The sequence below is a fragment of the Orycteropus afer genome, unplaced genomic scaffold (genome assembly GCF_000298275.1).
Source record: "Orycteropus afer afer isolate SDZICR_OR568_19922 unplaced genomic scaffold, OryAfe1.0 scaffold00233, whole genome shotgun sequence".
NCBI classification, from domain to species: domain Eukaryota; kingdom Metazoa; phylum Chordata; class Mammalia; order Tubulidentata; family Orycteropodidae; genus Orycteropus; species Orycteropus afer.
Window position 1 is genome coordinate 158,306 of NW_006921820.1, and position 25,822 is coordinate 184,127.

Genomic DNA, 25,822 nt, shown 5'->3' on the forward strand with positions numbered 1-25,822 from the left:
AACTAATTATCATCTAAGTCAATAGCGCTAGAAACTCAAGGCTGTCAAGAGCGTAAAATGCCTGCCGAAAGCCCCCAAACCCATGAAACCCCCTCAGCCATTAGGCTTCTGGGATCCTTTCTCCAGACAGGCAAAGGGCTCTTGGTGGTGGGCGACTCAGGAGGAGAGTCAGAGTCTGTCTGTGCAGCCTGAAGCTTCTATTTAATAAACATGTCAAACAGACAGAGCGACAGGAGGGCAAAGGGGAGAGGCAAAGCCCACAGAGTACACTCTCAGCCCCAGGCTGGAATGAAGCACCGCTGCTGGCCTGTGGGAAAAGGCAGCGTTTTAAACTCATCTCTTGATTTGAGGTCTTGGTGGGCCTGAACCCAATCAGACACACTGCAGCTTGGAAGTTTCAATGAATTCACTTTGCCTAATGGTGGTTAAGTATTTTAGTGAGTACTGTTGAAGCAAAATTACTGCAAAATTTTAAATGTACCTTCTGTCTCACAGCCTGGAGACAAAAAAAAAAAAAAAAAATTTTTTTTTTCTTAAGCCCCAAAGAGACTTCAGGAGGGCTTTGCTCCTTTAAATCAAGCAGTGACACCTTCTCAGCTCAGCCCTTATTTAATTAGTCTCGTCCAGCATGCAGTGACCCAGTGCCCTCTGTTTAACCTTCACTGATAAGAGCAGGTCAAGAGGCATGTAAGTTTGAATATAAAAATTAAACCAATTTTTCAAGGACACTATATTTCCTTTTTAGCCAGAATTAATTGCCAAGCCAGTACATTGATTTGTTTCTGGAGACCACCTTCAATTGTAAAAACTGTCAAAGTGTAGGCAATATACAATATCCCTGATCTCAAGGCCATCTGTGCCAATATGAATTCACAGTGAAAGCTGACTCTTTGCTGAAGGGAGAAAAATATTTTGACAGCCTTATTAGCATACAATGAAATGGAACCAGCTAAGAAAATCTTCTAATGGACAACCTTCTGTTACTACTGCTACTGCATCATGGATTGTTATACAAAACAAGCACACAGGTTGTGGTTTCAGAGAAGGGCAGAGGAATACTGGAAATGCTACATCTAGCTCCTGACTTCTTGACTCAACATCTGCAAGATGGTTTGGGTAAATTTTTCATCTTCAGAAGCTGAGTCAACATTTTCAGAGTGCTTTCTATGTGCTAGTTGCTAGCATAGCGTCTTTATGTAATCTCATTAATCCTCATATAGTCCTGTAAACCAAAAACTAAACCCACTAAAGATTGAGTTGATTCTGACTCATAGTAACCCCCATTGGGTTTCCAAGGCTGTAAATCTTTATGGGAATAGATTGCCTTGTTTTCCTCCTGGAAGACAAGGAGCTGCTGGTGGGTTCAAACCACTGACCTTCTTGTTAGCAACCAAATGCCTTACTCACTACGCCATCAGAGCTCCTTATCGTCTTGTAGAGAAGGCATTTTTAATTTCTGTTTTACAGGTGAGGAAACTGAGTCTTAAGGGTCTGAATGACTTGTCAAACTAAGGTCATACAATTTGAAGTACTAGTCAGTCTAGTGTGACTCCAGACCCAGGACTTAGATGAGGATGCTTTCGTATAACAGCTCTGTATTCTTGTGATACGTTGGGGCCCAAACCATCAACATGTTTTATATTGTCTTGTCTAACTCTTCAGCAGGTCAAACAACTTATGTCATACAAGTTTTCTTCTTTAGTTCCTTTGACCCTCCCAAGTAATTCACAAATTGTCTCCCAGATTTTTCTGAGATCAGACCCATGCTGAAATGGATACCTTTTTTCTTTCCATCTAAAGTCTCTTTTCCTGCCCTTTACAAACATAGCTTTTGAAACCTCACTTTTGACATGTAAGTGGTTTGGATGAACTAGAAGATGAGTTTCTCTGACTCTATCTATCCATAAAAATATTCTTTTCTCCCAAACTCATCCATTGCTGTTATACAATGCAAATATCTGCATATTTAATATACATGAACAATGCACACTTGCTCAGATGTCCATCTACATCAATGATGTCTGTGCAAATAGGAGATATGTCACTTTATCTTGCTGAACAGAGTGTGACAGTTTGGTAAAAATGACCACAGATCTTTGACAGTGGTCTTATCAAAAGGTGGGCCCTATCTCCCATTTCCTTGAATCTAGCAAGGCTTGTGACTGATTCAATCAATAGAGTATGTTAGCTATGCCACTATGTGATTTTTGGGGCTAGGTCATAAAAAGCCATCCAGCTTCTGTCTGGTTCTTCTGGAACACTTGCTTTCTGGAAGCTTCTTCTTAGGACATTCCCAGACATTATGATGTTTTGAGAAGCCCAAGTCACGTGGAGTAGCTGCATGTAGATACTCTGTAGATGAACCTAGCTAGCCTTTGGGTCATCCCAGCTCAGGCACCAAACATGAGCATGAAGGAGCCTCCAGATAATTCCAGCTCCCACTTGTTTGAGTTAATCCCCTACCCCATCCCTGCCAGCCATCTGAATCTCTCAGCTGAAGCCCTGACATCATGGAGCAGAGATAAACCATCCCCACTATGATGAGCCCTGTCTAAATTCCATACCTATGGAATCTGTGATCATAAGATGGTGGTTGTTTTACCACACTACTTTTTTTTTTTTTTTTTTAATGCATAAGATTATATGAAACAATAAGGTAATCATCAGTAAATGTATTAAAGGCCCTGACGCTAGAAACTGCGGGTATTTGGGTCCTGCAGATGCTGAGGAGTCAGAGAGTTACATGTGCTGGATTTTGGGCACCAAAAGGTAGGCAGCCAGGAATTTGTAATATCAGAGAAAACAGGAGGAAGAGAAAGGTTCCCTTAGGCTTTCCTGGCTCACGCTCTACTTAAGGTGAAAAGAGTACCAGGAAACAATGGCTGAGGAGAGAATGTGAAACAGTGATGGCAAGATTAACTAAAAGAAAAGAAAGCAGGGGAGGCAGAACAGACACACAAAAGAAGAAAAACACTGGAGGAAGGAGGAAAGTAATATGGCGTTGTATGAGGACAAAGAAGAAACAAAGGCACCGGAGAATGGTAAGAACCAGCTAAGAAAGGACAATGAGTGTTTAATTTGAACACTCTGGAGTCACCCTGGTATGCTATTTCTGGCAAAAGTGCCTCAAGCAGGGGATACATTTCAGGCTGCATATGCCAAGGATATTGAGAGGAGAAATCTTGTTTTTGATAATGGTTTGGCATGAAGTGTTCAAGAACATAAGATTTTAGTTTTTCTAACATTATTAGCCATTTTGCCTAAAGGCCACTAGGGAGCAGGGCTGGTTGGAGGTTCAGTAGTGCTGCTCTGTGAGTGAGGCTGCACAGGAGAGTGGGGGTCGCAGGGACCTGGGACTATGACACATAAGAGTGACTGATGGAATGGCTGACTTCATATAGATGCTTATTTATGATATGGAGTACTCTGCAGCAGAATAAATCATGGTCAGAAGATGTTTTATGAAACCAGAAGCAAAGAGATGGTTTTTAGATATCTGTTTTTATAATCTCTAGTAACAAAAGAAATCAGTCTACCTGGATTTAACTGATGGGTAGACTGCTGGGGCGTAATATTGGGGTCCTCTGATTTCCAAACTGTTTCTAGACAAAACATAATGGGCTTGGGTCTTCATAAAACACAGACACTATGTTCAACTCAGAAGCAAGAACCATTTGGCATTTTCTGGTGGAAGTATCTCCTGTTTCGGGTGTTGAATGGTACTAGATCCAATGCTACAACTTACTAATTTCCTTTTGTGAACAGCATGACAGGAAGACATCAATAAAATAACTGCAAATTTGTCATCAAATACAAAACACAAGTGTTTCTTCCATCTCAGAATAGGCAAAGACCACCATTTTCATACATTTGTATCTCTATAACCTTTTTCCCTCTGAGCAAAGCAATTCATCTAAATTATGGGTTCATCATCTGCCAAGTTTGTTCCTTTTTTAATGAAATCACTTGACAGTTAATAAACTGAAAGAGAAAGTGTACTCTTTGGGGCTTGCTCTGTTCTAAAGGTTCAGTGTTTTTGAAAATTAAATTTCCTTCATGAAAAAAATCTTTTTCTAAGTTGACAGTCTGGTGTTATAGCACAAAGCAATTTTTCTTTCTTTAGCTATAAAAACTTAATTTATAGGGGTTTGCACTTTTAACTATACATGCACTTTACACTGGACACAAGTCAGTTAAATCTTCCATAGAAAGTCATATCAATCAAAACAATTTATCTAATTTTGGTTCTGTTTATATAAGAAACCATTACTTTCCCTAATATTTTAAAGTTGATGGGATGATAATGCCTTTATCTAAAGAATCCAAGACAGAAGATTTATAAACAGCATGAAATGAGTATAGGCTTTGGGGTCAGATAAGCATGGGTACCAGTTCTGGCTCACTCTCATGTAACCTTGGGTAAATTACTTACCTGCCTGTTTATTCATCTAGAAAATGGGTATAATAATATTTTGTAGGGTAGTTATGAGAATAAATGAGAAATACAGTGCCCAGAAGCAAGTAGGAGCTTAAGAAAAAATGGTATATATTATAATTCTATTTATATTATTAAATATAGGGCAATCTAATTCTGTAGTGATATTGCCTTGGAAACCCAAGGAGGGGTTGCTATGAGTCGGTACGACTTGATGGCACACAACACAACATATTATTATTATAGCTTATTCCACATGCCCCAATCCAGAAGAGAATCTCACATCATAGCTACATTAAAATTTTAACTCTTGGCTGGTTAACACTAATACAAAGCAAGGCTTGGTACCTGAAAAGCAGGCAGATCAAGAGCTGCGAAGCTGTTGAAGAAACGTAAACTCTGAATGGCCACTTGGACTGTGTTCTGGGCATAACTCTCCTTGGGACTGGCAGTGTTGGGGTCTGAGGTGGTGCCATGGAAGAGGACACAGTAGAGCATGTGTAGAACTCCAGCCAGGTCTGTGGCCTGAAGAGCAGCTGTCAGCCCTGTGGGATCCTGACGATTACTGTCAAATATGCTGTATGACCTGACAAAAAAACATTCAACTCTTTAAGAGAAATCTACTTAAAGGATGTTAACATTTTTATAGGTCAAATGGAACAAGACAAGCAGACCGTTAAAAGCAAACCATCTGAGTTGTGTAATAAGGTAACAAGAAACCACAAGGAAGACATGCAGCCCTTCCCCCACCAGCACACTGTGCCTTGCCCTTTCCCCCCTCTGGGAGACCAGGCTGCTGCAGCAGTGGCAATGAGCACACCACAGCCAGTGCTGAGGCTACCACCACTCTCCTTGCCATGTGCAGCCCAAGTAGCCTGTTATGGATTGAATTGTGTCCCCCCAAAATATGTGTCAACGTGGCTGGGCCATGATTCTGAATGGTTTGGCAGTTGTATAATGATGTACAACTCATGATGTGATCTTACATAGTTTAAGGTATAAGGGGATTAGGGTAGGATGCAATACATCCTTACTCAGGTCACAGCCCTGATTCAATGCAAGGAGAGCATTCCTTGGATTACATCACCTTTTATCTCACAAGGGATAAAAGAAGAGAGAAACAAGCAGAGGGAGAGACTACCACAAAGAAAGAAGAGCTGGAAGTGAAGTGTGTCTTATGGACTTGAGATCCCTGTGCTGAGAACCTCTTAGACTCAGGGGAAGACTGATGCCAAAATTCATGGACCTCTCCATGGTATGCTGGCCCCATGGATGTTGAAAGGAAACAAGGACTTTCCCCCAGAGCTGATAGAGAGAGAAAGCCTTCCTATAGAGCTGGGTCCCTGAATTCAGACTTCTAGCCTCCTACACTGTAAGAGAATGTTGTTGTTGTTGTTAAGTGCCGTCGAGTCGTTTCCGACTCATAGCAACCCCATGCACAGCAGAACGAAACACTGCCCGATCCCACGCCAGCCCTACAATCCATGCTATACTCGAGCCCATCATCGCAGCCACTGTATCAATCCATCTCCCTGAAGGCCTCCCCCTCTTTCGTCGACCCTCCACCCTACCAAGCATGACATCCTTCTCCAGGGAATGATCCCTTCCTACAACATGACCAAAATAGGTGAGACGAAGTCTGGCCATTCTTGCTTCCAAGGAGCATTCTGGCTGCACTTCCTCCAGGACAGATCTGTTAGTTCTTTTAGCAGTCCACGGTACTTTCAGCATTCTTCGCCAGCACCACAACTCAAAAGCATCAACTCTTCTTCGGTCTTCCCTATTCATTGTCCAGCTCTCACATGCATACCAGGCGATTGGAAATATCATGGCTTGTGTCAGGCGCACCTTAGTCCTCAAGGAGATATCCTTGCTCCTCAGCACTTGAAACAGTTCCTTCGCAGTTGACTTCCCCAATGCTACACGTCGTCTAATGTCCTGACTGCTGCTTCCGTTGGCATTGATTGTAGAACCAAGCAACGTGAATTCCTTGACAACCTCAATCTTCTCTCCATTTATTGTGATGCTGCTCATTGGTCCAGTTGTGAGGATTTTTGTTTACTTTATGTTGAGATGTAATCCATACTGCAGACTGTATTCTTCAACCTTCATCAGTAGGTGCCTTAAGTCATCCTCACTTTCAGCAAGCAAAGTTGTATCGTCTGCATATCTCAGGTTGTTAATGATTCTTCCTCCAATCCTGATACGTTTTTCTTCATATAGTCCAGCTTCTCGGATTATTTGCTCAGCATATAGATTAAATAAGTGTGGAGAAAGAATACAACCCTGACGCACTCCCTTCTTGATTTTAAACCATGTAGTGTCCCCTTGTTCTGTTCGAACGACAGCCTCCTGGTCAAGGTACAGATTCCTCATGAGTACAATCAAGTGTTCGGGAATTCCCATTCTTCTCAATGTTATCCATAATTTGTCATGATGCACACAATCAAATGCCTTTGCATAGTCAATAAAACACAAGTAAACATCTTTCTGGTATTCTTTGCCTTGAGCCAAGATCCATCTGACAACAGCTATGATATCCTTTGTTCCACGTCCTCTTCTGAATCCGGATTGAACCTCTGGAAGTTCTCTATCAATATACTGCTGCAAACGTTTCTGAATTATCTTCAGTAATATCTTACTTGCATGTGATATTAATGATATTGTTCTATAATTTCTACATTCTGTGGGATCACCTTTCTTTGGAATGGGCACAAATATGGATCTCTTCCAGTCAGTTGGCCAGGTAGCTGTCCTCCAAATCTCTTGGCATAACTGAGTGAGTGCCTCCAATGGGGCATCTGTTTGTTGAAATATCTCAATCGGTATGCCATCAATTCCCGGAGCCTTGTTCTTCGCCAGTTCTTTCATTGCAGCTTTGACTTCTTCCTTCATTACCATTGGTTCTAGATCATATGCCACTTCTTGAAATGGATGAAGATCGATCAGTTCTTTTTGGTACAGTGACTCTGTGTATTCCTGCCATCTTCTCTTGATGTTTCCTGCATCATTCAATATTTTGCCCATAGAATCTCTCAATATTGCAACTCGAGGCTTCAATTTTTTCTTCAGTTCTTTCAGTTTGAGAAATGCTGAGCGTGTTCTTCCTTTTTGGTTTTCAGACTGTAAGAGAATACATTTCTCTTTTTAAAAGCCATTTACTTGTAGTATGTTTGTTACAGCAGCACTAGATAGCTAAGACATAGCCCGACTTTGTTTAATTTCCGAGCAAAATAGACAGAGTCCATGAGAACTCTTGGGACTCACAGGGCAGCTTCTTTTCTGGATACCCAAAGGGAATCTTCTTTAGGAGGGGGTAGATACCAGGTAAACACGAGGCCTCAAAAACCTAGTAGTGTGTTGGTATACTGCAGTAGGGAGATCCCTTAACTGCTTTTGAAGCAGGGCTTTGAACTGCTTCTTCCTGGTTTAGTCACGGCTGATACAGTAAACTCTGAATGGATCTGAATTTGTAAAATGTAGGTATGCTGGAACAATAACTGGAATGGGAAAAATTACGGGTTGATGCTCTGCTAGAAAGTTAACTTTCCTCTTAGAAAACAAGGACAGCAAGTGTTTTACATAGCAACCATAGCAATCTCTTGACTGGCAGAGTCAGAAACAGCGGTACCTGGCTCAAAGATGGGGGCTGACTGCACCACTTTGAATGTGTATCTCTCTCTACAGTCCTAGCAATAACCCAAATCTCCTGCATCAAGCTCCTGAAAGGGCTCACTGCACCTCTTCTGAGTCTCTCTTTCTAGGGCTTTGACTTGTAATTCTTCCTGTTCCAGTTACTGTTCTGGAACACTCACATTTTACAAACTCAGGTCTGTTCTGATTTCATTGTGTTGTATGTGACAGAACAGGTTTGAACTGGTCTGAAGTCCTGTTTTGAAAGCACCATTCCATCATCAAGGAATGTGGTTGGGGCAGGCTGGGGGGCCAGACTCCCAGTAACAAGCAAGTGCTAGATTAGTTTTATACAAGTCATCATGGAGTCAGCTTAGCAACTGTGGTAGGTAGTGTTACGGATAAGCAAGAAGAGGAAAACAGCAGTGGCATATTAATTCCTGCAATCAGTAGTAACACCAATAAAAGTCTGAGAAATCTGTTGTTGTTGTAATGTGCCATCGAGTCGGACCTGACTCATAGCGACCCTTCCTTGGGTTTCCGAGGCAGTATCACTACGGAAGCAGATTGCCCTATCTTCCTTCCGAGGAGTGGCTGGTGGGTTTGACCCACCAGCCTTCTGGTTAGCAGTCAAGTGCCTTAGGCACTATGCTACCAGAAATCTACCTCATCACTAAACTTTGGTTCATCTTGAACTTGGCATCTAGTAGCCAAGAGCAGGCTTGACAGATACTCATCACTTTTCCTGTTAAATATTCATTTAGCTTTTCTTTTTTCTAGAAAGTGTACCAAGATTTTTCTCTCTGAGGAAGCACCTCTCCTAACTCATACCCAAGAAGCTTCAGATGGTACCACACTCTGTATTTCCCCTGGTTCAAGGGTGAAGCATGTCACCCAGGCCTAAGGTAAGCCTGGCTTATTTCTCTGGCAGTTCAGCATAGTTTAGGGACTGCACATGTTGCACTCAGAGCTAATGAGATGGACTGATATTTTTGCTGAGATGCTTGGAAAGAAGCCCTTACTTTTTCTCTGAGAAGATGTAAAGTCTGGAGCTGCTGCAGCCACCTGCTCTAATCATTTGCACAAATCCACAAGTCTTTTAGTGCTGTTCCAAGCTGGCCATTCCTCTTCTCTCATAGGACATGTGAGTTTTTGTTATTAAATAAGTACTTGGAAGATAAAGTATTACAAAGAATTTTAAATGATAAAGCTGTATTCCTAAGTATCTGCATTGGAATATGCTAATCACCAGTTTAAAACCAACCTAAGTAGTAAGGGGGAGGTCAGCATTATGAATCAATCACATAGCAGTAAAGCTGTTGTCACCAGCAATGATATCACTCATCCCCAAGGTTCTAAATGCCTACTAGAAAGTGGCTTTAGGGAGAAATGTTTTCTGACTTGTCATTGGTTCTAAAAGGCAGGCAGTGTTAAACAAACACAGGCCCCTTTTTGGAATCTATATAATAAACTCAGACACATTAATCTCCACTCCTGTCTCTAGGCAAGGTCTGACCACTTACTTTTATGGCTATAATGGAAGGAAAGAAGGGCCAATTGACATCAGTGAGTAGAAGTTTGTGGAAAGGTTCAGACATGCCTGTAAACAAATATTTTTTTCTTAATCTTTTGTTTTTATTGAGTCCCATAAGACAGACAGTGCCTCTATGATGACACAAGACAACATTACAGTTTCTATGTTCTTTGTTTAATGTTGTTGTTGTTATTTGCCGTCGAGTCGGCCCCGACTCATAGCGTCCCCTCCTTGGGTTTCCGAGGCAGTATCACTACGGAAGTAGGATTGCCCAACCTTCCTTCCGAGGAGTGGCTGGTGGGTTTGAACCGCCAGCCTTCTGGTTAGCAGTCAAGTGCCTTAGGCACTATGCTACCAGAGATTATTCCTGAGATTTGACTCAAGGGGAGGTACTGAGAGAAAAGAAGAAGCTACCTCCTATTTGGCTTGGGTGTTTTGGAACCTGGCCAAAGTATAGCCCTTACAGAATCAAAAGTCCTAGGTGGTAGGTATCCTTCCATTTACCACCAAAAAATTCATCTGGCTTTAAGTGTATTGCCTAATCTCTCTAGGTTTCAGTTGCCTCATGTGTACAATGGAAGAATACTACCTTCACTACCAACCATGAAAAACTAATGAGATGAGGTGGAAGATGTGAAATCACTGCTGTTACCTTATCTGAAGAATAAAGGCAAAAACTCTTAAAAAAAAAAAAAAAAAAAAGTGAGTGAAGGTTACCAAAATAGGTCCCCTACCCACACCCTACTCCCTTATTTAGGAAAGTACTAATCTGATAAACTATAAAACAACACATCCCTGGAACTTCTGCAATATTCTGATGAAATAAAGACAATGAAGGAGAAAAACTAATTATCTCTTCAAAATTTCAGATGCAGAAATGGCTCAAAATGAATATATGACTGCTTCATGGAAAAGACTATTCATTTTAAAGTGAGACCATAGGCCATATCCGGGGAGGTGGGAGCTTTGCTGCCTTTGGCTTCCACAGGACTAATGCAGACCTGAAGGGACTTTAGAGAATGTTTACTTTTGATTTAGCCTGAAATACAGATAATGTGTACGTGAACAGGCCACTGGCTCCTGTTGGTCTTAACTGTCAGTTATAATCACTTAAAGCCAAAATGTTTACAATAAAAATGTAAAAGACCTTATTCATATCAGGCATGGGATATAAGGTTTTCTTAAAAAAAAAAAAAAAAAGGAAGGAAAAATCAGATCTGAAATTCTGTGTACTATACTTTGAGATCTCAATTTTACTGAATTTTAAAGTGCTTTTGTTTGGTCTCCAGGACTAGAGACCATAGTAGTATATTCATTTTTGTTCACTGAAAGCCAGATTCAATTAGGAAAAATTGTAACTGGGTCACCAGTACTCCTGCACAGTGTCTGAAAAACCTATCTTTACTTAAAATAGAGTTGGGCAAAAAAATGAAGTGATTTATATAAGCATAAATCAAGTGCCATCCATTCCATCTCTGTATTTTAAACTAATTATGCACGAGGCTTTGTTGTTGGTGGTTGTGCTGAGTCTCAGAGTCAATTCTGACTCATAGCAACCCTATGGGACATACAGAACTGCTCCACTGGGTTTTCTTGGTTGTAATCTTTACAAGGTAGATTAGATCGCCAGGTCTTTCTCTCTCAGAGCTGCTGGGTGGGTTCAAACTGCCAAACTTTTGGTTACCAGCTGAGATATCAACTGTTGCCCTACCAGGACCCCATGTACCAAGCTTTAGATGGCCCCCCAAAAGCAGCTGTGATGGCTGCAGACACCAAAACCCCTACTCCCATTTGTTTCTGGCTTGTCTGCTGTTATCTCCTGATCCCAGATTTCTGGATTGGTGACATCTACTCTGATCTCCTTCAGTGCTGGTGATCTTCTAGACTGCTCTGCTGGCTTCTTGGATTGTGGCTTTGTTCATTCCTTTAGTTCTGGAATCCCTGTAGCATCTTGTAAGAATGTCCTGTTTTAGCCTCTGATTCCAGATAATGCCACTCAAAGGTCTCCATGGTGTTGGGAGTGAGTAGGATTAAGTCACTGTCTTTCCCAATGATGTAAGAGAATGCCATTGATCAAGGAGAGGTGAATCATTTCTTAGGGTTATTCTAGCGTTAGGTTCTTGCCTCCTGAGATATTCTAGGCAAGCCAACCCATACCATCATTAAACAGGCTTTGTGGTGAGCTCAAATGGGCATGATGAATAAACTATCAAGTATTCCCTATTTAAAAAGCCAAAATACCTGTGCTTCAGGAACACTGAGCACTTATAATATACAAAGTCAACAAAGATCAGGCCTGCCCTAGAGAAGGTTATAGTCTATAGAAGGGGAGTGTATTCATTTCCTATTGGCTGCTGTAACAAATTACCACATGCTAATGGCTTAAAACAACATAAAATATAGAGGTTAAAAGCCCAAAATAGTCTCACTGGGCTAAAAATCAAGATGTCACCAGAGCTGTGTGCCTTCTGAAGGCTCTAGGGAAATCTGTTTCCTTGTCTTTTCCAGCTTCTAGAGGCTTCCTGCATTTCTTGGCTCATAAATCCTTCCTCCTACCTCAAAGCCAACAGTATAGCATATTCAAATCCCTAACTCTTGACTCTCTTGCCTTCCTCTTTTATTTATAAGGACATTTGTGATCACATTGGGCCCACCTGGCTAATCAGGATAATATTCTAGTTTCAAGATCTTTAACTTAGTAATATGTGCAAAGTCCCTTTTGCCATGTCAGGTAACATATTCACAGGTTCTGGGGACTAGGATATGGATATCTTTGGGGAGGTCATTATCCTGTCTACCACAGTGGACCCATTCATCCACGATTCATTCAGTCAACAAATATTATTGAGGACCTACTTTCTCATAAAGTTTTAGTGCAGGAAGATAAATAAACAAGTAAATATATAATATGTAATACGTAGTACATGAGCCCTGGTGACAGTGATTAAAGTGCTTGGCTGCAAACTGAGCTTGTAGCAATCTACTTCCATGAAGATTTACAGTTTTGGAAACCCTATGGGGGCAGTTCTACTCTGTCCTTTAGGATCACTGAGTTGGAACTGACTGGATGGTAGTGAGTTTTGGATTTGGAGTAGTATATGGTATTTGGAATGTGATAAATACCATAGAAGAACAGGACATGTGGCTAGAAAATGAAACATAGGTGTATATGTGATGCTATCTTTATAGAGGTTAGTTGGGGAAGCCATTTGTAAGGTGTTATTTAAGCCAAATTATACTGGCACTGAGGAAGTAAGCCATGTGAGTATCTGTGGGAAGGCTGTTCCAGGTAGAGGAGCAGCAAGTCCTAAGGTTTAAATCTGAGAGCATGCATGACAGATTCAAGGAACAGCAAGGTCAGTGTGCAATGGATATTGTTGATGGTTATGCAACATGATTGATGTAATTTGTTTTACTGAATTGTACATTGACAACTGCCATGTTATCTGTATTTTTCAAAAAAAAAAAAAAAAAAAAAAAGGCCAGTGGCTATGGCTATAGGAGGACGAATTAAGAAGAAGAGTAGTAGGAGATGAGATCAGAGAAGGAATAGAAGATCAGGTAGGGCCTTGTAGACCATTTTAAGGATTTTATTGAGACTAGAATCCAATGGAAGGCTTTGAGTAGAGGAATAATATAATCTGACTTAGGTTTTAAAATGATCATTATAGCTATTAGGTTGAAAAAAGTCTTTAGAAGAGCCAGAGCAGAAGCAGAGAGACCAATTAGGAGGCTGTTTCAATCATCCACATGAGACCTGATAGTGGGTGGACCAAGATGATAGCTATGGATTAAGGGAGAAGTTACTGGATTACTGGATTTTGAAAATATTCAAAAGGGAAACCCAATAGGATTTCCCAATAGATTGGATGTGGGTGTGGGAGAAAGAGAAATAGAAAATGGTTCTCAGGTTTTGGGCTCAAGTGATTAGAAGAATGTGGTTGCCACTTACAGAAATGGGGAAGACAGTGGATAGAACATATCTATGGAGGAAAACAGTTCAGTTTTGGACTTTCTATATTCGAGATGTCTCAAATCTAAGTGGGGATACTGAAGAGGAAGATGGATAAAATAAGCTTCCCAACGGTAGGGATTTTTGTGTTTTGTTCACTGTGATTCTTGGCCAATGCACCCATGCATAGCTACCACCTGTCTGTAACTGGAGGCTTGCATGCTGTTATGATGCTAAAACAGATTTCAGTGGAATATTTAAATTAAGATAAACTAAGAGGAAAGGCCTGGCAATCTACTTCTCAAAACCAGCCACTGAAAACTCTATGTATGGATCACAACAGGCTAATTCACAACCAATCATGGGGATAGCACAAGATCAGGTAGCATCTTTCCGTTGTGCTTGGGGTTGCTATGAATCAGAGGCCAACTTGATGGCAGCTAACAACATATCACCAGGGCTTAGAACAATGTTTGATATATAGCCACTCAATAAACATTTGTTGAATGACTAAATAAATATACAAGCCTGAATTCAGAGGAGTGGCCTGGGCAAAGATAATTGGAAGTCATCAACACATAGATGGTATTTAAAGCAAGGAGCTCATCTTGTGAGTGGGCATATGCAGTGGTCTGAGGATTGAGCCTTCACTCACTCTAATGTTTAGCAACTGAGGAGATAAAGAGAAAAAAAAAAAGGAAAGAAACTGAAATTTGGCATCTAGTGGGATAGGAAGAAAACCAGGAGAGTGTGGTGTCCTTGAAATAAAGTGGAGGCAGTTTCAGGGAGGAATAAATAATTAATAAAAAAGTTTACTTGAAAAATAAATATGGATGGATTGCAACCAATGTCATGGAACAATGTATATGGATTGAAAAACTAATTTTCTATGTAAACTTTCACCTAAAGCACAATAAATTGTTTTAAAAAAAATATATAAAGCAGTATTTTTCATACACTATCTACTTTCACATTTCCATGTAATAAAGTGAATGTTATCAATAAAAACAAAACATATGAAAGATAAATTTCTAGAAATGACTGTAAAGTCCTGTTTTCAAATTACAAAAACTAATTGCACATGCATAGAATGGAAGAGGGGCGTGAAAGGGGACCGGGATATAGCTTATCAAAAATAAATGGGAAAAACTTAGCAAATCAGCTTCTTAACAGTTCAAATGAGGAAACAGTGCTGCTTGATAATCAATGAGCTAACAGGAGTCAACGTACATAACAAGGAAGGTTCAGTCCTGTTCCACTGTCCAACCACTCTGGAAGCACTGGGTCCAGCACTGGGTGCTGCACTACATTTAGGACTGGATTATCAGAATGTTCCCAAGAAAGGTAACTTGTGTAGTGAAAGAATCTGGAAACAATGTCATCTGAGGAACATTGAAGGAATTGGGATAGTTAACTCTGAACTGGAGGACATGAAGGCTATCTTCAAACTGAGGAGGTATTAGACTTGTTATTTATGGCCTCAGAGGGAGCGAAGATACCAGAAAGACATCAGATAAAAGTATGGAAAAATTTCTAACAATCAGAACATCCAAAAGTGAAATGGGCTGTTTGGTGAAATATTACATTCTTCCTCATCCTGCAAGAGGCAGAAGATCATACAACACTGATGTGGCTGAGAGCACCCAAAATTCAGCTGGGCATTAAGGCTGGTGATGTCTAAAATTCTGTCCAATACTGGGATATTATAACAGATGTGAATCTATTTTGAAAATTAATAGGCTCCTATTTATACACAAACATATATAAATAGTTCCAATTCCCCCTACTCCTGACCTTACGTGTTACATATATAGTTGATGTTCAAACTTAACTAATAAGCAAACCTAATTTGAAACTCTGTTGAGGAGAATGAGAAAACAAGGGGGAATAAACATATGTATAAGCACTATACATAAATAAGGAGCTCTGGTAGCGTAGTGCCTAAGGCACTTGACTGCTAACCAGAAGGCTGGCGGTTCAAACTCACCAGCCACTCCTCAGAAGGAAGATTGGGCAATCTACTTCCGTAGTGATACTGCCTCGGAAACCCAAGGAGGGGTCGCTATGAGTCGGGTCTGACTCCATGGCATATAACAACAACAATACATAAATAATAACACATAAAGATACATATAGTAACATATGTAATAATAATAATATATAAATAACAAATGTCTGGACATTTGGGTAGAAAAGAGGAAAACTACCGGGATAATTAAAGAGTGAGAACTTTAGGTAAGGAGAGGCTTAGATACCTGGGGAGATTTCCAAAGTACATAATTATGAATTTCAGTTAAACTCATAGATAACTTCCTAAGAAGTAATAAATGATGAAAATGGCATGGACATTCTTACTGCTTGCTGTCAACAGCCTGAAAGAGACTGCAGAAAGGGGAAGACCAAGAAAGTATCAATGGGGATGGGAGGTAACGGGTGATGCCATTAAGAAGAAACTCTGGGTTCTGGCAAAGATCTGAATGGAGACCCAGAAAAGTGGAGGAATGAAAAGGTGATGGGCTCAGGACAATCTTCAGTAAACTAAAGGTGAATGAATAAAAGGGCATAAAAGAGTCCATGAGGTGAGAATGCAGGCAGGACTGACAAGTTATGGCCCTAGATCTTGGAACTGCAGGTTGGGGGCTGTTTAATAATCTCTCAGATATGACATCTCTGACTTTTCTAGCTTCCATTTTCTCTCACTATAAACAGCAAAGGGCCCTGCTTTTAGCTGGTCTAGCTGGTATTTTGGGCCCCTCTTATCTTTAGGATTTGGCAGTTGGTTTGAAAGGGCTCTGCCAGAGGCCCTGCTATTGTTGCCAAGTGAAGGTGAGTAACTGGAAGGAAAAAAAAACAACTTGTCAGATCATCAGCTGCATGATGACTGCAGTGCCCTCCGAAATGGTCTTCCTGCTTCCATTCTTGTCCCTCTAATACTTTCCTTCTTTTTTTTTTTAAACTTTTTAAGTAAATAAGATTATGCCAATCTACTGCTTAAAATCCTCCCATCATACTTAGAATAAATCCAAACTTTAAATCTCTCTGTCCTCCTCTCCTGCTTTTTTACTTCTCTGACTGCATCTCCTACCACTTTTTTGCTCATCACATTCCAGTATACGGCTGGCTCTGTTTATGGAATACATCTACCTCACTGCCTTGTCATTCTTCCTAACTGGAATACTTTTCCCTAAGAGCTTCACATAGTTGGCTCCATCTTAGCTACAGTGTCACCTCTTCAGAGAAGCCTTCCTTCTCTATCTGCAGAAGCCCCTGCCCAAGTCACAAGTCACCCTACTTTATTTTCTCATCTCACTTGTCATTAGCTAAAATCATCTTATTGAGATCCTGGATAGAGTGGGAGAACAATGTGGAACAAAAGTCAAAATCATAAAAAAAGACCAGGTTTGCTGGTCTGATAGAGTTGGTGAGACCCCTGAGACTATGGCCCCTAGTTACCCTTCAGGTTTGGAACTGAACTCACTCCTGTGGCTTCCAGCCAAACAACAGATAGGCATGTAGGGTGAACATTTACATCAGGTAAATACACTCCTTGGAGCAATCAATCATGGGAGAACAGAAGGGCAGTGTTTTCACAGGGAGACAGCTGGGGACGGGGGATGGGGGAGAGCACATGGGAGGGAAGCACATAAGGAAGAGGTAACTATGAGAAGGAAGTGGGAAGAGAACTGTTCCACTGTGGGGAATTACAGTCAATGTCATGAAACAAAGTGTGTATGAACTGCTGTATGGAAAATCAATTTGCTCTGTAAACTTTCACACAAATCACAGTAAAAATTCAAAAAAATATTCATTTATTGGTTTATTGTTGCTTTTTCACCCTGAGCAGGTAGGTGTCTTGTTCACCACTGGATCCCCAATACCTTGAAAAGTGCTTGGCACATAGAAAATGTTCAATAAATAGTAATGAATAGAGATTTGCAAAGAAATGTTAGGAAGGGAGGGAGAATTGATCTTCGCAAGGCATGCCAAAGGAATGAGGGCCTAGGGTACCTTCCTTAAACCTTAGAGGAAGAAGAACATCAGATGTGGGCAACCTTTCTTATATTAAAAATAAGCCCAGGAAACAGGGTCCTGGCATATGTCAATGGTATACATTAGTATTTTCTGGCTCTCCCCAAAACAGCTATCACTGAGTTCTTATTTTATTTCTAGCCTGGTGCCAGGTGCTGGAAGAAAGAGTGGCTAGGATATTAGCTTTTTTCCTTAGGGAAATCTTTTAAATTGAAGACAAACAATACATACATGGGAAGAGAACTAATAAACTGGAAGTAGAGAAGTAGGTGCCATCTCTGAAGCATGTATCCCTTTGACTGAAGTAGTATTGGTTGGATAGGATTCTGAGAGAGAGAAGTCAAAGATGACTAAGGTTTTGGCCTTACAATCTAGTCAGATAACTAGAATTATGAGCAGAATAAGGCAGCCAATTTTGGGTAAAAGCCAGTGAGTTCAGGATCTGACATATTAAATACAATGTCCTGGTTAAAATTTAGGAATTCCAAGTTGAAATGTCTATCAAGGCTTTATTATGCATGTAGTTTGTGCCTTAACCTTACTTATCTCTAGCTTGATTTCCTTTTTATTATTATTACTATAGAAAAATATATACAGCAAAATATTTGCCATTTCAACCATTTTTACATGTGTAATTAAGTGACCCTATGCTTATGACACTGTACAATCACCACCACTATCTATTTCCAAATTTTTTCATCATTCGTAACAGAAACTCAGTGCTTCCTGGACAATGGCTCCCCATTTCCCCTTCTCACCTGCCTCTGATAACCACTAATAACCTTTGGTCTTTATGCATTTGCCAGTTCTAGGTATTTCACATACATGAGCTCATACAGCATTTGTTCTTTTCTATCTAACTTATTTCACTCAGCAGAATGTTTTCAAGGTTCATCCATGTCTTAGCATGTTATCAGAACTTCATTTCTCTTTATGGCTGAATAACTGATAACTGAATAACTTTTCCTAACTAATTTCTTCCATTCTAATTTTCTCATTACGGAAAAAGTATGTACTTATCTATAATCCATCTCAAGTCTTTTTGGAACGAGGTACGGTATAATAAATCTATATACAAAATAGCACCTAAAGCAAGAGATCAGGGTGACAGATGTGTTAGTCACCATTTGCCTCTCACCTGTCCAACCATTTGTCCTCTGAGGAAGGAATTATCAAATTCACTTTTATATGTGAGCAAATAGGCATTGAAAAACTAAGGAACCTGCCAAGGTTACACAGGTAGGAGAGTAGGTACTGAACCCACATCCTTCTGACTCTGAAACCTGTGCTCTTCAACATAACACTTCACGAAAGTTTTCTTCTTCACATCCTGCCTCCAAAAGTCCTCAAGTCAATGGGAGTCTAACTGCAAGTGAATCCTGGACAGATTCTGCTGCCTAAGCCTGGTGAGCCTGCCCATTTATAGTCTTCCTTTCCCATACCCTAGCCCCTCTTGGAGCAGTGATCTAGTGAAGGCTGTTTTTAAACTTTGGCTCTGTGGGCAAGAGCCCAGCCAGCTCTCCTTCTCTGGTACAGTGCTTAACCTACAGTGGGCACTCAATCTGAATTGAACCAATGAAGAATTCATCTTTCTGTCTATTTAAGTCATCTGGGACTTTATATAAGCTGGGATAGATATTTCAGAAATCTCTATACTAGTACTTGTCAATTGTGAGTACAGAGACAGCCCAGAGGTTCCTGTTCTTGTGTTCTTGTTCTTTAGATCTGAAGGATACGGACAGTCACTCTTCCTAGTCAGTCCTGAGGCTGTGCCCCCTTACACAAAGTGAGCAGCATTGCTGAAAGCTATTGGGGAGATAACCCATGGGAGCACATGGGACCTGGCACACAGAAGGTACTCAGTATACTACTTCCTTTAGTTGCACTTGCCTGGTCCAATTATGGGAGTTCTGGTGGCATAGTGCCTAAGGCATCTGACTACTAACCAGAAGGCTGGTGGTTCAAACCCACCAGCCACTCCTCAGAAGGAAGACTGGGTAATCTACTTCTGTAGAGATATCACCTTGGAAACCCAAGGAGGGGTTGCTATAAGTTGGAATCGACTCAACGGGAGGTTTTTTGGGTTTGATCCTTTTATATTCACTTCATCTTCCAACTCCTAATCTCAGCAAGCTTTTTGTACAAGGATGAAAACAAAAGATTTAGGACTTAACAGAGATGAAGAGTTAGTAAGATATATGAAAGTACCACGAATAAGACTAGAGGGAGAACAAAAGACAGCTAAGAACAGGGTATCTGGGAACAGGTTTATCTTTAGAGAAGAAAATTTAGATTAAAATTTTCAAACACAGCCACAGCAATATTTCTGGTACCACATGCTCTTCCAGAACTGTCACATTCCCCATCAAGAGGCAAAGTCCTCCCTTTGAATTTGGTGGGACCTTGAGACTGCCTTGAACAGAATGCAGTAGAAGTACTACTGCATGACTTCTGAAGCGAGGTCATAAAAAGATGATATGGTTTCCACTTGGCTCTCTGACAGGATGCTCTGTTGGAACCCTGCCACCATGCTGTGAGAAAGTCCAAGCAGACAGACCGCATGGAAAGATCTCCAGCTAGCATCAGTCACAAACTTAGGTGAACAGAAATTCAGATGACTCTAACCCTTAGCCTTCAAGTCTTCCAATCGAGGCCCCAGACATTGTGGAATAAGGATTGGCTGTGATCACTAAGCCTTGACCAAATTCCTGACCACAGAATTGGTGAGATTAATACCAAAACCAAACCAAACTCACTGCCGTCGAGTTGGATCCAACTCATAGCAACCCCTCCTTGAGTTTCCGAGGCCATATCACTATGGAAATAGACTGCCCAGTCTTCCTTCTGAGGAGTGGCTGGTGGATTTGAACCACCAGCCTTCTGGTTAGCAGTCAAAATGCCTTAGGCACTAGCTACCAGAGATGGGGTTTTTATGCTTAGAAATTTGTTTCCCAGCCATAGTAACTGGAACAAGGAAATAAAAAGCAAAGGAGAGTATAAAGTAGAGTTAGAACCAGAGGAGTTTAGGGAGTAGGGTGGACTTAGATTATTCTGCATGTTGCTAAGGAACAAGTAGGACTAGTACCAAAAGGTAGCAGGAGGGACACAGATTTTGGAGAGACTTTCTAAGCATCAGAACTTACCAGAGACAGAACAGTCTCCTTTAGTAAGTCGAGTTCCCTGTCAGTGGAGATATCCAAATCTGAATAGAAGACAGATTAGGTAACTTTAGGGTTCCTTCCAATCAATATAATGTGACAGCAGATTAGATCTAGGTTTCAAGAAAGAGAGAGGAGACAGAGATGATGAAAGGTTTGGAGCCTGATGCCTGGGATACTGGTGATGCCACATCAAAAAGAAACTATGAGAGAGAATCTTTTAATGTTCTTTTCCCTCTTGCCCAGAGGACTGTTAATGGCCCCTCCCACTTTCTACCTCCTTTCCAATGTAGTCTGTATACAGTGCTTGATTAATGCTCCAAAATATGGCTCTTAGCGTGTCATTTTCTTGTGCAAAATCTTTTAATAATTGGCATCACCATATCTCAGCAAGTCATTTATACAGTTCACAAAATATTTTTACATTCATTATCTCATTTGAACCTCATAAGAATCTAGGAGGCACTAAGATCACCATCGTATATGTTTCAAAGTCCAGCTAAAGTACTCTATTCATTCTTCATATTTTTCTCTTTCCTTGCCTTTGCTTATTTTATTTCCTTTGTTCACCTTTTTTCCCTCAACTCTAAATGTTCTAACTGATCCCATTTTGTAGAGCCCAGGCTAAATTTAAGCTGCTCTAGAAGGCAGCTAGTCCCTGCAACTAAGAGTAATGTCTCCCTTCTCTGAATGCCCTCGATGACGATGATAATAGACACCAACAATTATTGAGAATTTATTACGTGCCAGGCAGCATGCTAAATGTTTTTCACGTACTATCTTCTTTTATTCAGAAACCCAAGGAGGGGTCGCTATGAGTCGGGACTGACTTGATGGCACCTAACAACAACAACACTCTCTGCCTTATACCCGGGATATTTGTATACACATCTTCTTTCCCTTACTAGTTTACAAAGTCCTTAAGGACACAATTAGTGTCTGAGTCATCTCTGCTTTCTCCCAGTCCCAGTACAGGGACTGGCACAGAACAAGTGCTACATAAATATTTGCTCAATGAATGAATGAACAGTTCAGGCAGGCAGAGTTAAAGTTTACCTTTGCTTGAACACAAATGGTTTTCAAGCACCCTTAAACACTTGAGAAGCACTCATTTATATCCACAAAATTAATGGGCTAAATTATACATCATTCTTATCTTTTTATTACACAGGTTTCCAGGGATCTTGGCTAGTACACATTTTGTTAATATGGTTTATGGACACGGAAAAGAAAAATAAACACATAAAACAACAAACTTCTTTTTGTATAAAAATACTTTAGAATTCAAAACTAAGTCTTCTGCAACCAATCAGGATTAGCAAGGTTTTACAAACTCCTCTCCTCCTTTTGTACAGTAATAAGCATAGTAAGCTATTTTACTATGGGTCCACTGTTCTCTGGCTCACTTGCTGTGGTGCTTAGCACAATTACGAATATGGTAAATATGACTGCTGATTGAAAGGCCTGTGTTGCCTGCAATTTATAATCATAATTTGTAATTTTTAATGTTCCAAACCTATTAATCCTGCTAAACTGTCAGCATTTTATTGAGGCCTCGCAGAGCCTCAGGCAATTATAGCAGTTGAGCTGACTGATGCTCTGAGATCTGAAAACTACACTTTTCTTTAAACTTCTTGCGGGACCAAGAACGGAAAACTGATAACAGTTTGGGCCAAAGAAGTAAGCATTTCTGAAAGTCCTATTAAAAAGATTACTGACTTTTGTTTACATGACTAAGAATTACAGCTTGTGAACAGTTCCCATATTAAAATTCTGGGTTAATCCTAACATAAAATCAATCATTTTACCAGAGGATCACAATTTCAATTTTAACTTAAAGAAATGTCCCAGTTCATTGTTCAAAACCAAGCCTGGTGCAAAAATCATCAGTTAGGGCTTTTCTTTCCCATGATGAAGCAAAGATTAACAGCACAAATTCTAACATCCAAATTGTCTTCCAGAAAACCTAGGTAAAAATTAGGAGATTAAGGGCACAATAGAGGAATAGTGCAAAGGCAGACCTGCTGTAATCACCATCACAAAGGCTGGGCCACCAGCAGAGTGTAGAGTGTTTACTCAAAGGCCTGTGCTATCAATTAGTCCACTTAATTATCTCGGGGTCTGCCAGCACAAGAGGCAGTTTTTGAAGGCCTCTCTGGCTCCTCTTTGTCTTTTATTCCTGCTGGTCACAAAGAGTTTTGAGGACAAGCCTTCCTCAACTCTCTGATTCTGGCTGGCTTCTCCTGGTAGCCAAAACAGGCATTGTGTGAATCACTCTAATTCAGCAACACCCATACCTTCTTTCTTTCTGGACATGGTGGTGACCTAGCCCAGAAACTCTAATGCACGTAGCAAAGGGCTTCAGTAAGTGCCTCTAGTTTATGGTTTAGAAATATAATTTCTTTAAAGGAATGGGATGTAGTATGAAATGGTCTGTAAATATCACAGGTAAACAAATCTGAAGAGGTAGGAAAAACTTGTATTCTCATCATCTGGCTGTTCAAGAAATGCTGGGTGACCAAAGGATGGGAGGAAGAACAGTAGTCAAGGGCCATTTTCTCACCTCTTTCAAATAAGCAGCTCACACTGAGACGCTAAAGATTTTTCCTGGGTAGGTCAAGGCAGGAAACCACTTAGACCTTTTTCATAGAATAATCTGTTTTTGTAGCAAGTTTTACTAATAGAAATTTATTGAGCAATTAAGGTTGGGGGAGGAAATTATATTGGGAAAAAATGGTTTAAGAATTGTTAAAAAAAAAAGTAAAGCATTGATTTATTTAAAATCTAGTATGTACATAAAAATAATTATATTTCATAATTTACATATATAATACGATATACAAATCTAGGGAGCTCTTGTAGCATAGTGGCTAAGGCACTTGACCGCTAACCAGAAGGCTGGCGGTTCAAACCCACCAGCCACTCCTCGGAAGGAAGGTTGGGCAATCCTACTTCCGTAGTGATACTGCCTCGGAAACCCAAGGAGGGGTCGCTATGAGTCGGGGCCGACTCGATGGCACATAACAACAACAACAACATACAAATCTAGGGATCTATATGCACATGATAGACTTTGGTGTACTTGGATCATCCTTAGGTGTGTCTAGGACCAAACTCCTATTTTCCTTAAGGAAAACTGCTCCTCATAGTCCCCAATTTGGAGACTGTACTACCTACCACTCAATATTTTAAAGTCAGAATCCTTGGAGTCATTCCAGATTTCTCCCTCCTTTACACTTCCCACATCATCAAGCCCTGTCTGTGCTACCTCTTCTACATTTATTCTACCTCCTTTTAAATGATATTTACTTGTCTCTATTTCCACTGCCCCTACAGTCTTTCAATACTTCTCACTTGGCTCATGCTAGATGGGGCCACACACTGAGTTGGGTAAGGAGAGGGACAGTATAGAGTCTGTGACCAGCATGATAACATTGGGGAAAGGGAGGACACCAAAATGTGCACATAAAATATAGACGACACAGGCTAATACCAGTACATGCACAATATTGCACTACCACTAACACAAAACACCATACTACAGATAAAGGCATAGACAACTGAGAAGATCAGATGGGAGTCGATGACCAGGAATATACCCTAGACCAATGACAGATTTAGCTGAGGATAATCTTACCCAGATACTAGTGATACAAAATAACCATAATCATTACAGAAGCAACAGAAGGCAGAGCTGAAGTAATCCCTCAGAGACCGCCAAACACCTTGGGAGAGAGAACTACTGGGCCTGCAAATTTAGGACCATAGTACTGGGGGACACCAGGCTCAATTGACACAAAATAATACATAAAAATCTTGTTCTACAACCTACTTTGGTGAGTAGGAACTGGGGTCTTAAAAGCTTTCTAGCAGCCATCTAAGATGCAGCTAATGGTCTCCTCTTGCCTGATGTGAAGAAGAGTGAAGAAAACCAAGGACATTTGGAAATAATCAGCCCTAGGATATGGTGGACCAGAAGAACCAGATGGTGCCTGGCTACCAATGTCAGCTACTCGAAGAGGGATCAAAACTGGAGTCCCTGGACAGAGTGGAAGGAAAAACGTGCAACAAAATTCAAAAACACAATAATGACCAGAATTACTGTTCAGATAGAGTCTGGTGGGGACCCCCAAGACTATGGAGCTAGGATACACTTGAAGCCTGGGATAGGACTCCTTCCTAAGGACTAGCTCTCAGTCCAACAGTAGAAAGACTTATACGCACAACACCCAACTGAGAGTGAGACACCCACCTACTCTACAGAGATATACCTGTTGGAGCAATTGGCCATAGGGCACTAGAAGGGCAGCATTCACATGGAGGGAGAGCTGAACAGACAGAAGTGCATAACTAAGAAGGGCACAGGGAGCGGGGTGTGTGGGTGTGTGTGTGTGCGGGGGGTTGGGAATCCCAGGGAAGGGAGGAGTAGAGAGTGGGTTAGGGTTGGGGATGGTAATCAGAGAGTGAAACCAAATGTACAAGAACTGTTGAATATAAAACAAATTCTGCTCTGTACATTTGCACCCAAAGCACAATTAGGAAAAAAAAAAAAAAAAAAAAAATGCCTCCAGTCCTCTCTGCTTTTCAGGATCAATCTTTTTATTATTTTAATTTTTTTATTGTGATTTGGGTGAAATTTTACAAAGTAGATTCATTTTACATGCAATAGTTTATATACATTTTATTTCATGACACTGATTACAACCCCCACAATGTAACAGCTCTCCTCCCACTTCCTTCCTGCAGTTACCCTTTCCTTGCAGCCTTCTTGCCTATGCATTCCTGCTTTCCCTAGCTGCTGCTTTTTTTTAGAACTTTTGTCTGCTAACCCTGTACATGGTGATGGGCACACTACCCCCTACCTGGACATATCTGATTATTCAGCCTGTCTTCCCATTTATCCACCTGTAGATCAATGCTTGCCATTACTGACCATGTAGGAGCAATCTTTTATAACAGAAATTTGACCTTGTTACTCCCTCTTAAAAATGTCAGTAGCTTTCCACAGCTGTAGTCTATCATATCAAGCTCTTGCCTTCCTATGAACCTCCCCAAAGCTAACATTTTTTTTTTTTTTTTTT

The 25,822-nt window shown here is 40.6% G+C and overlaps 1 protein-coding gene across 1 annotated transcript in view; it reads right to left on the reverse strand.

Moving 5' to 3' along the window:
- Window positions 1-25,822, reverse strand: part of SCAPER (S-phase cyclin A associated protein in the ER) — a 607,935-nt gene that overhangs the window by 56,945 nt on the left and 525,168 nt on the right. Inside the window, exon 24 of the mRNA XM_042782062.1 lies at window positions 4,784-5,021. Within this exon, the coding sequence (XP_042637996.1) occupies window positions 4,784-5,021 (238 nt within the window). The remainder of the gene's footprint in view (window positions 1-4,783; window positions 5,022-25,822) is intronic.